The sequence below is a fragment of the Anoplolepis gracilipes genome, chromosome 2, assembly GCF_047496725.1.
Source record: "Anoplolepis gracilipes chromosome 2, ASM4749672v1, whole genome shotgun sequence".
Classification (NCBI taxonomy): Eukaryota; Metazoa; Arthropoda; class Insecta; order Hymenoptera; family Formicidae; genus Anoplolepis; species Anoplolepis gracilipes.
In genome coordinates, this window is record NC_132971.1 from 18,071,027 (window position 1) to 18,083,560 (window position 12,534).

At 29.5% G+C, this 12,534-nt stretch overlaps 1 protein-coding gene across 1 annotated transcript; it reads right to left on the reverse strand.

The window, feature by feature from the left end:
* Positions 1-6,626: 6,626 nt before the first annotated feature.
* On the reverse strand, positions 6,627-10,137 carry LOC140676274 (uncharacterized). Its single transcript, XM_072911167.1, has 3 exons — positions 10,030-10,137; positions 8,535-8,849; positions 6,627-7,188 (listed from the first exon to the last, which is right to left on the reverse strand). Exons 1-3 carry the CDS (start codon positions 10,135-10,137, stop codon positions 6,643-6,645), a joined length of 969 nt encoding a protein of 322 aa, XP_072767268.1. The 3' UTR covers positions 6,627-6,642.
* Between the last annotated feature and the right edge of the window lie 2,397 nt (positions 10,138-12,534).

The following is a 12,534-nucleotide window of genomic DNA, read 5'->3' on the forward strand; positions in this document are numbered from 1 at the left end:
GACAAGAGTATATATTTAATTTAAACACTCTCTACATTTGATGCGCGCAACTTTTGTGTGACTTTGATTGGTTGTTAAAGCACGAAAAATAAAAATAATTTGTTGCGATATCTCCTCTCGTTAAATATACGTTCAATTTGCACGATATTTTACAGGTGCCAGTCAATTTTATAATTCGTTTGACAGTCGTAATTATTCTGTTTGCGATATACAACTGGTAATAATTAGAAGCTGCATATGTATTACCTTTCGCGTTGGTGGCAGTATTTCCATCATGGGTTTCGTGAATAACTTGCCAGACAACATTGTGAATAATTAATTTGTACGTAGCTTGTTGTACAACACGAATAATAAAATTTCGAAGTAAGATTAACGCGGCGCATAATGTTCTATGCATATACATCAAGTGTAAGTAATATTGTGCTCGTTATCGCGTTGCCCTGACTAGCGCGCGGGAAATTAACGGGATCTGCCTGTCGCTTCTGAGTTTCGGGAGTCGGAAAAGCAATGGTATTGGAAAATTCCGCGACGCAAGAACGGGCCGTGTAATCGAAAATTCTGCTCACGCCTTTCTCTACAAGAGGACGAGCAAAAATCTCCGGTTTCCTGCACGACTGTGATTGTGTTATTTTTACGACAGCCCAAACGAAAAATACTAATTGACTATTTCGAAAATTGGTATGTTATAAATAATTTTACAAAATATCGCCGAAAGCAATTGGATATCACTAGATTCCTAAAAAAATATACAAAACTTTTTATTAATATGCGCGATTAAAATTCTATATATATTTATGTATCTAATATTTCGAATCTAAAACAGTTTTATATATATATATATATATATATATATATATATATATATATATATATTGAAAAGAAAGTGTAATTGAGTTATTTTATTTAAGAGCCTGTTGTGTACACTTCTTTGAAATATAATCAGAAAAGCGTAACTAAAATAAAATTACAATTTCTGACAAGACTGTATATACTAGTGTATATTTTATATAATTAAATGGAAAGTTATTTTATTTTAATTAATTTACATTACATAATATTTTAAAAATAAATATCTTGATGTAACACTTTTTATCGCGATTTCAAAAGTTATTTATCATGAATATACAAGTTATTCCTGAAACTCGTGTGAAATTGATTAACTATTCCAATCAGAAATTACATGGATGAGCGCATTAATAATCATATGCTCGAAATTCATAGTCCTGACAAAAGGTACTGTTATTGATCATTATGTTAGAACAGATATTTGACATACAATCTCATTGACAGATTACAATTCTATCAATGTCACATATATCACACAAGTGCACGTCAATCAGAGAGAGAAATGCAGGAAAAAGAGAAACGCAATAAATTCTCAATAAATTATATCGCAGTGATATCTGGCTATTCAACCGGTGTATTGACATACATTTGTTTTGCTGTTTACAATCTCCGTGTAGTTTTGTTTATTAATTTTAAACTCTAAAATTTTCGTAATTGTATCTTTTTTTTACATCAAACTTTAAATCGATAAAATTTAATTAAAATGACGAATTAGAAATTTTTCAATTTTATGAATAGTCATTGTATCGTAATAATAAAATACCTCAGAATTTTTTCACTTTTTATTAAAAAACTAAAGAATTCTTTTATAAGTAAAAATAAATCTTGTTTTAATAATTTCTTTCAAATGTATATTGCATGCTGTACAGAAAAAAAGTAAGTGTCAAATGAAAACTTATATACTCATATGAACGCGTTCATTGTTTCATATATACGCAACAATTTATAATGTTCTTAGAAGAATTTAAAAATCTTAAATTTCAACAATATTATAATTTTATTTCAATATTACAATTATCATCAAAATTTCAAAAATAAAATAATTATTTTAACTCTAAGAAAATTATAATCTTTGATTTGAACATGTGTTATTTTCTATCCAACATTTTTTCCTCTCCATTCAAGAAAATTATTCTTAAATAATAAGAATATATTTTTCTTGGTTGAACTATATATAATGTCTTCATCCAAGCAAATTTTCTTTGTTTAACGCAACATAATCTCATTTCAAGATTTACATTTTAAAACTGAAGATATTATCAAAATAAGAATATTCTTTTTTTCTGTGTGTTCTCTTTTTATATTTCAAACAAGTTTTAAAATGAGACATTAAAAAAAAATATACATTTAAATCTAAATAAAAGAATATGTAAATTGAATATGTAAATTTCTTCAGTATATTTGTATATAAAAAACTGATAGATTAAGTAGAAATAGACCATGAAAATTAGTATACATTATATACATTTATTATTTCCAAGCCATTACTTCCTCGTAAAAGCGCGACGGCAATTCGCAGTGACGAAGATCGGGGTTGTACACCGCAGGGAGGTTGTTGTTTCGAAGAATTATTATCATTTCCCCAACCCGACCGGTCACACACCTCTCACAGGGCGGTATCGGGGACTAACCGCGGGCAAACGGATTAATGGTTAAAGGGGATCGTTTTTGGCTACTCCGGAGGGGTGGCTGTCGCTATAAAACGATCCCCGTTCTTTTCGCTCCTGGAACAAGTCCATCGGTGGTTCGTGAAGGGAGAAACATGGCCTTTGTGAAGGTAAACTAAGGTCGATAGTACGGTGTTTGTTACCGCGAGTTGATACGTTGCGGGCACGAACGCGAAACGCGTTGCACACTACGACGGACGCTTTGAACGCAACGGAAATTCGTGTTGTAGCGGGTCGGTCGAAAGCATGCACACGTCGCTTATAATTACGTATTCTTGCGAACAAAATTGCTTGGAGGTGTTGTGAATCTTTTGTGTGTACGTTACGGTCGGTGACGTCGAAATAATTGCGGATTCCGGAAAGTAATACTATAGAAAATGTTACGATGCGCAAAACTTGCTGCACTGGAAATGATTTTTAGTCCAATGTGTATAACGAGCATTATATAAAACGATTAAATAATGATTAAAACGAAAATGTAATAAACCGTTATTATAAATGTGACATTGAATTAAAATTGCAATTGCATTATAAATTAGATTATAAATTGAAGTACATCAATAATAATTATATTAGAAATGATTATAATATGGATAATATTATATCAATTGATAACACATAAACATAAGTGTTAATGTAATTTAAATTAGTAATCATTAGTTTTAAATAATAACTTTTTAGAAAATTCTGAATGTTAATGAGTAATAAACAACAAATTTTATATTGTATTAAAATTCTTATTTATAAATTCAAACACTTAAATAATAATTAAAATAAATTTGTAAATAATTATTATAATATTATTTCTCATATTGATAATATAGCAATATTAAAATAATGTTAATGTACATTACATATGCATGCACAATTTATTATTATAGTTTTAAATAATAAGTTATATATTATATTATTTCTATAAAATTTTATATGTTCAAAATTTGCATGTTTTAAAATTTCTAAATTAAACCTTAATTAAAACAAACAACATATTCTTAATTAAAGTTTTTATTTTTGCCTAATACATATTTTGCCTATAATATTTTTGTAGTACATGTAGTAATTCTTCTTTTAAAATCATAATGTATCGATTAGATAAGAACTTAAGAAAGCAATATTGTATAATAATTGTCTTAGTGAGATAAGATTGTATAAAATGCTCTATCCATCTTCATAAAATCATTTATAAAACGTTATTATACAAACTTATCGATCTTTCGCTCATTTCTCGCAGAGAAAGATGCTTTTTTATTTCATAAGTTAAGTGAATGAAAAACGTCAGATTAAAAATAATACGTTTAATAGTAAGGAAAGAGAAAAATGAATATAGTATACTATAATTTAAAGCAATATTTAATATAATAAAAATCGAAAAATATTCCATACTATATATAACAATGAAATTATAATATAATGATGAAATAATAAAGCTTGCATCAAGTAACCAGAAATTTCCCGAATGGCATATTTTACGAAAAAGCTCAAAGCTCTCTCTTTGATATCCAATTTGCGGGAAGTGGACGGATATTAACCTTTCATGATCTCCGCGCTCGGGCAAAGGAACTACAACGTATAACGTGAAGAATAACACGAAGGGCTCAGCACTTTTACCTGGCCGCGGGCGAGAAAGTCGGTTCTCCAACAACCCGGTCGGATCGATCCAATTTCAAGTTTCACCGATCTCACTGACCGACGAAGGGCGGATCGCAAAAGCTTTCGTAAAACGAATCGCCGGTACCACGCCACGTTGAACGAAGTATCGCAGACATGACCGTAAAGTTATGAGCGCGGTGTGTTTTGGAGGTTTTTATGTGGCTGGCGTTTCGGGGCACGAGTCAGTTCTGGCGCACATATTCGGGGGACGGAAGAATAATGACAGAGATTTTTTTCGCCCCTTCTAATATTTTTTCTATTACTCGCGGAGTGTCGTAGCGACGATAAAAATTAATTTTGCTTTCCGTGCGCGTGGTCGTTTTGATTAAATTTAAAGGTTTAACGTTTTTTTTTTCCAATTATTCGCGGCCACCAATTTGCCCTTAACAGCGAACGGTACTTTACGAACAACATTCTCGGCCGCTTACATAGGACACCCGAATGTTCCTCGTCGCTTTGCAGAAATTGATTGTCCGCATTGTCTTCGTCGCTGTCGTTGTTAAGGACTTTCCTAGGATATACGAGGAAGATGTTGTAGGTAAATGTCTTTCGCTTAATTTATGAAATCAATCAGTCGAAAAGACAATTATATCTGTTGGTAATAGAAATATCAATTCACATGCAATTATTCTTGTACTCTCATAGGTTAAAAATAATTGCTTAAATTAGATGAATTGTTTTTGAAGAATAAAATTTCCAACGCACATCATATGTCGTATCTATTGTATTGTAAGTAAATTAAAATAGGTTGGTAAATAATATTAAATTTTACATTCTTTCTCTGTTCAAGATTATGACGTGATTAAAACCATTTTAAAAGCTAGAATTTTATTCAATATAAAAAATGAAATAATATTTTTCTGGGTTTTAGAGAAAGATTATTTTTTCTTAATCTAATTATTCGAAAGAACTGTGAATATAATGATTCTATATGAAAAAGAATACACAGATAAAATTTTAACAAGGCTAAAATGCAGATTAGATAAGATAGTGGTCATATAATCGTGCATGGTCATTATTATCTTTTTCAGATCAATGATACGTCATTATGAGAAGATATTCTGGAAAGACAAGCATAAATATACGGTAAATATATGGTATGAAACGCTAACTTTATATCGTTTCTGATTTTTTTAATATTAATATTAAAAGTAAAATTAAACAACTAAAGAAATTACTGTCAAAAATATTAATTTAAGAAACAATATATATCTTTTTGATTTTAATATCTCTTGTTGACATTAAGATTGCTGCAAAGTATCGATGTACAACCCCAGATATGTATTGCACATTGCTGATCCAGGATCAGTGAGGGAGCATAATGCAACTTGATCTTGCGCTCTTAATTAGAATCTCGAACTAATTGGATACCTGGTTTGGCTCTTAATTAGAACTAGGAGAGAAGAAGGAACAGATTTGTTTCTTGCTCGAACTTGCGGTCTGTTAAGTACATCCGCCACTTTTCTGGCACGCTCGGCAAAAACGCGAGAGCCTCTTCGCGGTCGCTAATATCCGCGTGCGCCTGTTGAATTTAATTGTGACTGATACTGAGGAAGAGGATGAGAGTTTATTACATTTTCGTTGGAAGCTCCTGCAGCAAAGCTGGCGAATGAAATGCACAGAGCTTACGGCAAAGCTATCCCGATACGACCTAGGAAACGTGTAAATGTCTGCGTAAACGCGAATATAATTGAAACGTATAGGTACACAAGAGTTTCTATTATATCTTCATTCAGGGTAAATACCATTTCTGTGCTCTGTATAAGAAATATCATTTACATGGATATTGATAGAACCTTCTATGTTACTTTGACAAATATGTCATCAAGAATGCCACAAATTATGCAGATCCAATTTTAAGTTTCCTTCCACGATCCTGCAGAAATTAATTTAAAAATTTCGGATTAATTGGCCAATCTACTTCCAAAGTTATTGAGTATATTCTCGATTGTATACCTAAACTTTCTCAATACTTTTACATACTATAAAATTAATCAAACATATCTCGCACAAAGTCTTACAAAAAATGGTATTTTTAAAATTTCTTATATAAATAATTATAAATAATAATTATAAGTCAATAATATTATTTGAAAAATCATCATTGAACAGCATTGAGTTTAATGATGATCGCATATCTTATTTTTAATAGGAAAATTTTGAGAGTATTTATATTTATTTATTTCTATATATATTTATTTCTAAAAAGAACTTTAAAATCGTTATTTCGATTATTTTAAAAATTTATTATAAATGTCAAAAAAATACAATTTGCATATTTGTTAGAGCATATTTAACTTTTTATAAGAAAATGTGATAATACATGAGACAAGCATTAGGCAAAACGTGTCAAAGTTAAAAGTAATCTAGCATCTAACATTATTTAACAAAAGATTCTTTTAAAAAAAATTTTTTTTTTAAATTTGAAGTTTTTCTGTGTTCCAAAAATTCTAATAAGTAAATTTATTTTTTGTAGAATTTAAAGGTTTATTTGATGTTTTTGAGAAGTCTCCTTGCAAGATGTATTTTTGTTTGTAATCAGAGTAACAATTTGTTGTTGCAAATCTACAGCCTCTGAATGTTGGATGTCGTCAATCATTCGCAATGCTGAGACTACGTATGTCCCGAAATGGTCGAAAGTATCCTTCTTCTCCTCTGCACTTTGTATCTTTTGTGTTGCTATGTCTTTAAATTTACATAAAACTTCGGAAATAAAATCTTCAATTATGTCCGTATTTTTTTTCTTTTTTGAAAGTACAGTTTTTGATTTTGATTTCTGTGGAGGTTTTTTTCGTTTTTCTGCAGGCTTGTTGCTTGAAGATGGTGTTTTCAAACATTGTTGTGTGTAAGAACAATGAGTCTCATTATGAGCAGTCTCATTATGAGCAATCTTATGAGTAGTATTCTTCGCGACTACTTGTTTTTGACTTGTTGATTCTTGTCCACTTATTGTTTGAATACCGTCAGTTTCAGTATCATTTCTTGGCAAAGCTTTCAAGGAAATATTGACATTTGAACCTGACATCTAAAAATAAATAATTTATATTAGATACCAATGATACAAGAAGACTAAAAAAATATGGATGGCAGGATGCGCTGAAATTTTTCAAGAGCTCTCGACAAAAAACATATCCCTTCTAGAAGATGATTTACAATCAGACTACTACAATTTCAAGAACATTTAAATTATCTTGCTGCTTGCTTTAATTGACAGTAATTATTGTTTCCACTGTATCGACATTGAAATTAAAAAAGGAGATCAGATAGAGACATATTTTCAAATAATTTATTATATATTGCTTTAGAAACCGATGTTCTGATCATATTTTCCAATGCACTCATTGTTGGAGATGACCTATTTCTCTAAAAAAAATATAGAATCTTACGGTTAACATAATTTGAAAAGATTTACAATTTAGACCTTCTAGAGCATGCAGAGAGTTGTGGAAAACGTGTTGTAAATTCAGAGTTTTTGTTGAGAGAGGAAAATCAGTTTCATTAAAAGAAAATCAATTTCGCTAGAGACAAAATAGACAAAGTGATTTGTCTGTACTATTCCTTCCACAATTGAGAAAAATCAATCCATGCTATATATCTAGTGGTCTAATTGACTACAAAGATGAGAATCATCATTTTTCCTGACTCATGGCGTCAACTTCAAAAACAATGGTTTGTAAAATTTGCCGCGTAACAGACATTCAAATTTTAAAAAGCAGAACAAATACCGAAAAGATACTGTAACTATTTTAATGTAAAGGAGCAGTGTTATAGTAATACTAATTTACCAGTAAATTAAAAATATTTATTGTATCAAAAAAGAATATTATTTATTATTATATGTTTAGTCACTTTTAGAAATAAATAATAAAAAATGATACATATTGATGGCTAATAAGAGCAAATCGCTGTTCTTGGAGCGCAAATATGTTTATTTTTAGTTATAAAATTACAATTGAAACTCATCAACGTCAATCGCAACGCTAACCGAATTATATTTTTTATTAAAGTGATGCTAAATTTACCATCGTACCATAATAACTTTTTGTATTTGACCGATACTTTGACCAACGTTTATGCGAATTTCGAATCCGACACGTAATGTTAATAAAACATAAAATTATGTAAACAAATATTTTTCGTTACAACATAATCCGTTTATTACGAATGTAATTAGCGCTGAAGAAGGTCTTAAAGTAGACCGAAACGTTTGTTTCCTTTCAATTGTAATTTTATAACTAAAAATAAACATATTTGCGCTCCAAGAACAGCGACTTGCTCTTATTAGCCATCAATATGTATAATTTTTTTAATTTTTTTAATTTAAGAGCTTGTCTTCATATCACTTTTAGAAATACTTGCTATTCCACTTACCATATTTGATTGTTTTGTTTGGTCTTTGATGTAAGACATTAAATCGTGTATCTTCGTAAACCACACTTTAGGTTCGTACTTATTTGGTTTTCCCGAACTATCTAATTTAGTTTTGTTAAGTTCTTGACGATATAATTTTTGTAGTTCTTTAAATATTGATGCTATATCTTTGATATTTAGGTTTAACTTTTGTATATTTGAAGCGTTAAAAAATTGTTCAATTGCTACTTTTCTATCACTGTTAGGTGTGAATATATCCAAAAACCGAAGAATATCATAATCATCGAGTAATCCCAACACGAACTCCGCTGATATCTTATTTCACACGTGCTAATAGTAAGCTGAAACTCAAATCTTGATTTTATTATCACCAGTAAATTATGAAGAAGTTGACGTCATAGATAATCATGATAGCAGTTTCCCACAAATCATAGTCCATGAAAGCGTAATTCACATTTGCTTCATGGAAATGCGGCATAATATTATATTATATTATAAAATAAAAAATACATAGCAAACTTTAAGTTCATCAAAGAGAAAATGCGAATATTATGTCTAATTGTAAGAGATGTGTGATATTCCATTTATTTTTATATCAAAATTGCATTAACGTTGGAATATCAAAATTAAGTTTATAATTAATTCATTACTTTTTTTTATTAATTATTATTAATTATATGTTTAATTACCAATTGATGCAAACAAAATTAATTAAAATTTTTTGGATTAACTATTAATTTGAGAAAAGTTAATCGAGGATCGAGGACGACGATTGATATAAGATATAAGTGATTAATTAAATGCCATTTGATTAACCATTAATATGAACGAAATCAATTGAAAGATCGTTCAACTGACATTATCGATATAAGTTAATCGAAGGTACTTTGATTAATGATCAATATAAGTAAAATCATATTTTTTTCCGTTGGTTCTAATCAAACGATAATTAACTTTATAGTTTTCGATTAAATTTGTTTAAATTGATCATCATGAAATAAAGAAGGGGAGAAGAGCCTTTTATTACATTTACTTAAATCATCAATCACAAAAAAAAGTAAATTTGCACGATTTAATTGTCCACCGAATATATTTTAATTGAATTCACACATACCAAGCGTCAATCGAATAATTGAATTTGGTTATAATAATCGTCGATCAAAGAACTTTCAATTAAATTCACTTTTATTAATTGTTAATTGAATGGCTTTCGATTAATTTCACTTATATCAATAATCATCAGTTATAACCTTTAATTGATTTCGTTCATATTAATCGTTAATCAAAACTTTCAATTAATCTTGTTTATATCAGTCGTTATCAAACAATCTCCGATTAACTTTTCTCAAATTAATTGTCAATATAAAAATTTTAATTTACATTTATTTTCATCAATTATTTAATTTAAAAAAATTTAATTGATCCTTTCCAACTCTGACAAAACTTGTTAATTTTCAAAGTAGAACTCGTTCTCGAAATTCACTCCTACTTTTACCGCAATAGCATGATTTCGTTTTATCGAAACGAGGCTACTTGATTTTTGCTGACTGAATACGCCGAATACGAGTTGGCCGATCGCTCTCATCAGCAGGGACCGCAACATGTTTTTATCCAATCACGTTTCCGCGCACGCGTCTTCAACCTTCGAGTCAGCAACGCGACGAATCGTGGCGGCGGCGACGGCGGTCCAGGTTGTCGAAAAGCGATAGAAGCGCAAAATTCTCCGACAGCAGGCAGGGAAACGATTGGCGAGTCGATAGAGAAAGGAGCAAAAGCCGAAATTCTGTGCTTGAACAATCGCGACAAACGGGATTGGGGTCGTTCTATAAGGAGATCGGTTGGTCATTGTGTTACACCGACCCGGGCCCGAGCAATTTTGTTGCCAATTTCGTTGCCAATTTCGTTACCAATCTCGTCGCCGGTTTCTAACGCGAATAATCGCATCGCGCAAACGCTCCGACAATTTCTATTAAGTTCTCTTAGCGAGGAGACTATAGTTGTGTAGGTTTCCGGTGAGATAGGAACGTTGAATTTCCCTGAACGAGCAGCCAAAACCGACTGCAAAACAACATTTTCGAGCTTATAATCTTCGTTTTCAGTTTCGTCTAACAATCAGTGCGAATTGTTATCGTTGCTATCATCGCTATAATAATAAAAGAATAAGCTAAATGATGTTATCAATGATGATAAAAGTTTTTTTTCTCTTATTTTGGAGATAAAAGTAAAACCAACTTTATCTTAAACGCCTTTAGAGATTAAATAATAATATATGCATAAAAAATAACATTCATGCGCTCATAACTTATTTCACTTGTATTATTTGCTTCTGTCAAGTCATCACGCCAATTTTTTGTGACCGTTTGGTAACAGTTTGTGAAAACAATTAAATTAAAGAAAAGTTAAAGAAGACGAAGTAAAAGAATACAAAGAAGAGAGAAAGAGAAAGAAAAGACGAATAAAGAAAAATATACCATAAGATATATACCATGTATATATATTTTATATAGACGTATATATAATCATCTCCCCTTATATATATATTTAATATGTAATTGAAATTTATATTGAGACATAGAGGAAGAAGAAGAGAAAAAAAAGAATAATTAATTTGTCGGTGTTTATCTTACTGATCTAATTTTTAAAGATACACTGATCTGATCATCGCGAGCAAATGTTTCATTACGATAAAAGACTTATTTGGAAAAAAATTATAGTTTTTTTTTTGCACTTTTATTTTTCATTCATGCTAAAAGAAGGATAGTAGTAGTTGCATAGCCAAGTGGAGAGATCTTTCACACTATATTTTTTTCAATTTTATGTACATTTAAACAACTAAGTGCTTTTTTATACGTTTCGTAATACCCAATGTAAAATAAGTATCATAAAATTTGAATCTGATTTAATATTACAAATTTGATTTGTGTTATATATAGAGTGACTTACATAACAGCTCAATATCTTGAAAACTATGTCATCGACTTTAAAGCTTTAACTCTTGAATTATATGGGTCTGATGGGCCTTCGAACGTGAAAGAAAGTTAGTTTCCAATTCTGTTTCTACAATTGGTAAGACTTGTAGCAAATATAAATATAATAAATAGCTAAATAATAATTATAGGAAAATATTTCGCATCGGTGATTATAAATTACTAAAAAATCAATTATATGTTTTTAATATTAAATTTTTTAATTATTTTTTAGTAATTAATGCTAATTAATTTCATAATCATTCAGTAAACAACAAGTATACTTAATTTTTCACGATATTATAGTAGAGAAATAATATTTGTATTGAAAATTTTAACTTATTGATATTACTGAAATATAATGACATTTCTCATCTTGATGGCGAACAGATATCCTTATTCGATATCTCATTGTCCTATATAAAGCCGCTGTAATGCCAAACATATTGCTCTTAGCTTCTTGCCGTTGATTACTAATCTATTGTAAGACCTTGTGATCTATAAGCGATTAATTGGAATAGTGGAATACGGATACTAAGTTACTCGTTTCAGCTATATTAGATTATGACATCGGAATAACAAAAATAATTAATTCATTTTGCGACAACATAGCATAAGAAAAAAAACATAATTGCACAATTAAAATATATATAATTTTTTACTTCTGTCTTTATAATTAACAGCAGTGAATGATCAGAAATATTAATAAAATAAATACACATTTATTTATTTTCTTTTGTGAATTTAGCTAAACAATAATATATATAACTTATTGACACACAAACAGTTGAATCTATAAGATGTAAGAGAGTAGTAAAAAGTTTTTGAATACAAATTTGTATTTACGAAAATATACAAACATTTTGCAACTTATTTAATAAGAAAAATAATTATTTTGATTAATAATTTAAAGTTTTCAACGAGAAATACATTTAATACATTTGTTTCTAATTCATATAACTAGAGAGAAAAAGAGAGTTAAATTTTTCAAATAATATTTTAATTGTTGTACAAATATTATTAGTTTCTTGTAG

Excerpts from the sequence above, each read along its gene's own strand:
- LOC140676274 (XM_072911167.1), bottom strand. The coding sequence starts at position 10,137 with ATGTTGCGGTCCCTGCTGATGAGAGCGATCGGCCAACTCGTATTCGGC. Across the intron at positions 8,850-10,029 it reads AACGAAATCATGCTATTGCG|ATATCAGCGGAGTTCGTGTT; the intron begins GTAAAAGTAGGA and ends GTGTGAAATAAG. Across the intron at positions 7,189-8,534 it reads AAACAAAACAATCAAATATG|ATGTCAGGTTCAAATGTCAA; the intron begins GTAAGTGGAATA and ends ATTTATTTTTAG.